The 5133-nt window shown below is 32.6% G+C and overlaps 1 protein-coding gene across 2 annotated transcripts in view; it reads left to right on the forward strand.

Annotated features, from left to right (window-relative positions):
- Positions 1-5133, forward strand: part of LOC107439204 (lysosomal acid phosphatase) — a 34665-nt gene that overhangs the window by 24243 nt on the left and 5289 nt on the right. For both annotated transcript variants that reach the window (XM_016051714.4, XM_071180692.1), the window contains exons 6-8: positions 2144-2233; positions 3418-3538; positions 3623-3708. In XM_016051714.4, the coding sequence (XP_015907200.1) occupies positions 2144-2233; positions 3418-3538; positions 3623-3708 (297 nt within the window). The remainder of the gene's footprint in view (positions 1-2143; positions 2234-3417; positions 3539-3622; positions 3709-5133) is intronic.

The raw sequence follows: 5133 nt of genomic DNA on the forward strand, positions 1-5133 counted from the left end.
CAAAATAAATATTTGTTTACGTTATTAACGCATGCGCAATGAGAGATAATGTCTGCGTTGGACCGACTGCTCACGCTGAGCTAACAAAAAAGTATTTTTTTGGCGTCAGATCTACGTCAACTTTCCGCTGACGCCCAGATAAGGCGCTAGTTCTAAGAAACCAGGCCTTGAGCTAACAAACCAGTATTTTGTTGGCGTCAGCGGGACGTTGACGTCACGCCGACGCCCAGATAAGGCGCTTGTCCTAAGAAACCAGACCTTTAGATTTAAAGTGAAAGCAAATATAAGTCTGTCAAATTAGCTATGCCCAAACTTAAGCTACCGCTTTTTATTTTTTACTGTCCTGATTCCGTGTGACTACATTTATGACTCGCCCGACCCGAAAAGGTTAAGATACGACTCCCAAAGTGAATACTTTTTTGTTTTCATTTTTTTATTAGGATTTTAAAAATACACATTAAGGACTCTCTTTATGAAACACTCTTTCAGGAAGGCGATTTGTAAATAAATGAGGTATCAAATTAAGAGTAAATTAATTTAGATAAGAAGAAAAAATGCATTACGAAATTCATTATCTCTACATGCGTTTGCGCATAAGCACTATAGCAGGGTAGGCACGTAACACTAGAAAAGTGGTGGTAATATTAAGAGGAAAAATTGTAATTTATCATGGTTGAAACTACTAGAATAGCTTAATATCTCTAAATGCGATATGTTACCACTAAATTTCGAAAGCCGTTAATACGCAGGTCCCGCAGTGGACTGATTGTTAAGACACGGTTCCCAGAAAAATCACCGAAGTCAAGCATCACTGGCTGCGGTCAGTGTGTGGGTGACCCACTTGGATCAGTCTGCGTAGGGACAGGGGGTGTGCGCTATTGGTCCTCGTTAAATTGTTCTACCGAAGTACTGTTCTGTTTGTTCGAAGTGCTCGACTTCGCGTGCAGGTCGTCGGGCTACCGAAGCAGGGGTGCCACCCCCTCTGCAGAGGATCAAAATTGTGATGGCTTGTTTTCGGATCTTCCTCAGGGATGTTTCCCAGACCGTCGCCAATAGCCCACTGTGCAGCTATAGTGTGACATAAATGAACTACAACAATCCGCAGACTGTCTGTCTAAATTAATCCTTTAAAGTGCGGAATGAATTTACCTAGTCATGTGCGCATTAAGGGTGCCTGTATCGTTAAAGTTCATCTCTCATTCTACCAATTAATTTGTTGTTTGATCGCATTTGTTGATTTGATTATTTAGGTACTGAAAACTAATATAAATAAATTGTATCATGTTAATATCCTTCGATGTCATAATATTTTAAACCGTTTAATTTTTTGTAATTATATTTTTGAAGTGATTGATGATTGATTCTATCAACTAATGTGTTGATTGTTTGAAGTAATTTGATTGTTTGTATAATGAAAAATAATTAAGTACATCATCATCGCAGTTGACCAGACTTCCCAAGGTGAGCCAATGCCTTCCTGATTAATAAGTACATTGTGTTAATTTAGGTGCACAGAAACGTTGTTGTTCCAGCAGGGTACTTGGTAATGTGTTGCCTACTAGGTAATGAGCAGATTATCTAGGAATTTGCAAATCATCTAAATAATTTGAGAAATGAAACAATTTTTGGTAACTTTAACTGATCAACTGCACATTAGCTAGATAGTCTATAGCATAAATGATTTCTATACTTCTATACTTTTGCTGGAATATATATATATTGTAAAAGAATAAATAATGTGCAAAGAAATTTGTTTAAAATTAATTTTTAATATTTTTTTTATCATTTACAGTTATATAACAAGTTATTAGTAAATATTAACAATGAAAAAATTATATATTGTACAAAATTCTAAGAAATTGTGTCATTATATACATCACTGTTTTTCTAATTGAAATTAAAAGCAGTCAAAATGACTTCCTTAGGCAATCTAGTGTTAAAGTCATAGTTTTTAATTTTTCCAGTTATTTACGAGTCCTGTATAAGTATAAAATTATGGTTTTAATCAATTCAAAAATATTTGTCCCAATAAATCTATTATAAAGTATTGGTTGAATAATTCAGTTTGTAAAGAATGATATAATTATGCTTTCTTATTAGAGTGAACTGTTATTTTAATTTATTTCTCCTATTTGTTATTTAGGAGATGTACGACTATTTAAGTCTTCATAGTGGAAAACCGATTAAAAATTGGTTTCAGCTGACCATGTTTCATGACACTCTACTAGTGGAGGTATGACATTTTTTTGCTTACTTTTTCTCTCTCTCTCTGTTCTACAATCCTATACATGAAAATTTTTCATTTTATTAACTTGCTGCGACGAAAATAATTGATAAAAAAATTTCAATTTCGACATTAGATGATCAAGTTAGCCATCTAAATTCGATGCTATTTATTTTAAAACACGCTTAAGAAATATTAATACTAAAAAAAGATTGCAACTAAAACCTTTATTTAGTCTGGAATACTTTTAAAAAAAAAATCGAAATAATAATAAAAAATAGCCACCAGATAAATTATTATTGATTATTTTGCCGAAAAATTGCGATACTGTTGAAATTTTAGTTTTCCTTTGTTCAATTTAATTTTTTTTATAAGCGAAATGGAAACTTGAAGGTAGAGCTGGAAAATATATCGTGAAAACGTGAAACGTTAATATTTTTTAAACAATCGTATATTGTGAAAGACCAATATTTTTTAAACAAAGTTTTATCGAGAAATATCAAGATATTTAAACAACGGTATATCGTGAAATATCAGTATTTCTTAAACAACGATATATCGTAAAATATATCAATATTTTTTAACTACAATAAATCTTGAAATATCAATATTTTTAAACTAAGGTATATCGTGAATTATCAATATTTTCAAACTGAGGTATATCGTGAAATATCAATATCTTTAAACAACAATATATCGTGAAATATCAATATTTTCAAACAGCTGTAAATCGAGAGATATCAATATTTTTAAAACAAAGGTATATCGACAGGTATCAATAGTTTTTAAACATTAAACAACGGCGTATGTGAAATTGCCATATTTTGTAAACATTCGTGAAATACCAATATTCTTTAAACAAAGCTATAGCGAAATTATAAAACGTAATTACTGATGTACCGTTAATCCCATTAAAAACTAAAAAACGAATATACGATAATGTCACGAGGATGGTCAGTAACGATTATTATCAAAAACGACGATAACTATATCATAACCAACAGTTTCTAAATACGGTATCGAAAGTGTTTTACAAATTCAATCTATATAACGAATATATTGACCTATGTTAAAACAAAATAGTTGAATTAGAATTTATTATGAAATATTCCTAGTTTCTTCCATTACTATGTGTCGATTTATCACGATATCATTGTTAATAATATGTTGCTAATTATGTATTTTTTTAAAAGAAAATACACAACCTAAAGATACCTTCTTGGGTTATACCATACTGGGATGAGATTGAAGATGTTGCAAGCGGTGTATTTTATAGGTTTTATAAAGTTCCTGAAATTCAGTATTTTCGAGGAGGTAACATTGTTCTTTTTTGTGCAAAAATAAGTATGAAGCCTTTTCACAATGTGGCATAGTATTAATTTTATTTCCTTTCCGCAGGTCCATTGCTAGGAATGATTGTTGATAAAATGATAGGAAAAGTTAGCGGTGATTTAGCTGAGCTAAAAGTGCAAGTATATTCAGCTGTAAGTCCCAAATATGGTCATTCAATAATACTTAAAAAATAGTAATTAATTTTTGTGAGCGTATGTGTGCATGTGTTGTTATTATTTCTAATGACACTTGGAGAAACCAAACTTCTCAGCCATTGGCCTTTTTGTGAATTAAGTCAGGAAGGTACGCCTCTCATTTGACAAAAGAGCACCACATAGGTGAAAGTACGTCTTTGCTTAGAACCCCACGGATGGATGGCAGCCCCACTCATTTGTGTCTTCAATTTAAACATAGATCTGAAGGGGAAAGAAATTTTCTCCTGATCCCTGTGCCCATGGCACTATTCAGCGACATAGGACTTTCGATTCCACAGATTTTACGAACATTTTTTACTCGGTGGGTCTGAGCGGGAATCAATGATCGAATCCTGGTCACTCAGGACCGGAGTCTGATTTTCTAACCTTGGGCTACCACTTCGTTGTGCATGTGTTAGAAAAGTCTAAGTGATTTTCAATTTTCTTAATTAAAAAAGAAATAGTAATCGGAATAGAAGCTATAATTTCGTAATTCCAGTTACGGTGTTGTTACGCGTTTCAGTGCTGGTAGTACATAATTATAAAACAGCAAATACTGGTTGTAAGTTAATAGTTAAGTAAGATCAATATTTTAAAAGAAAATTTCTTTAAGATAGTTCAACGCTTAGATATATGCTGGGGATATTTCCGTATCGTGATCTGTCACGGCAACTACAGTCGCCAAGGTGCCAAATAGATTTTAAACTTGCAAATTGAAAAAGAAAAAAAAAACATGTAGATGTTTGCCCGGGGGTGGCTACGAGTTATACGGTTCCTGTTGGTCCATTTCTGCGATGTTTTCTTTCTTTCTTTCCAGTTTTTCTTGGACCGCTGCCTGGTAGCTGCCATGACTTGGCGATTATTCTGCCACAGATAGCGATACGAAAATCTCTCCTTTATGCCAAAACGACATATTTAAAAAAATGATAATTTGCAGTGGTGGTCCCCTGAGCGAATATGAATGGTGTTTTCAACATTGCAAACAACAATCTCAAGCTCTTCATATGCTCTACTTCCGGTTAGAAAGTATACAGCTGCTTACTACAGCTTATTCTGTGAGGCGAAATTTTCAAACAAATAATTTTGTTTTTAATAAAAGAAATAAATTATATAGTTTCTGAGCTTAAATCTGTTGTACTTCATAAGTTATTAATGATATTAAGTATTTCTGGTCAGTTTGAAGTGAAAATTTGTTTTAGTTATTTATCGATGACAAAAAGGTGACATGGTAGCTAGATTTAAAAAGAACTTGGTTTTTTGGCAGTCTCGATTTGGATTCTTTTTACTTGTTTATAACTCAGGGATGAGAGTAGTCAGAAAGTAAAAAAGAGGAAATCCAAGAATATATATATATATACAAAAATTTGACAAAAAAAGTGCGAT

This window comes from Parasteatoda tepidariorum, chromosome 5 (assembly GCF_043381705.1).
Source record: "Parasteatoda tepidariorum isolate YZ-2023 chromosome 5, CAS_Ptep_4.0, whole genome shotgun sequence".
NCBI classification, from domain to species: domain Eukaryota; kingdom Metazoa; phylum Arthropoda; class Arachnida; order Araneae; family Theridiidae; genus Parasteatoda; species Parasteatoda tepidariorum.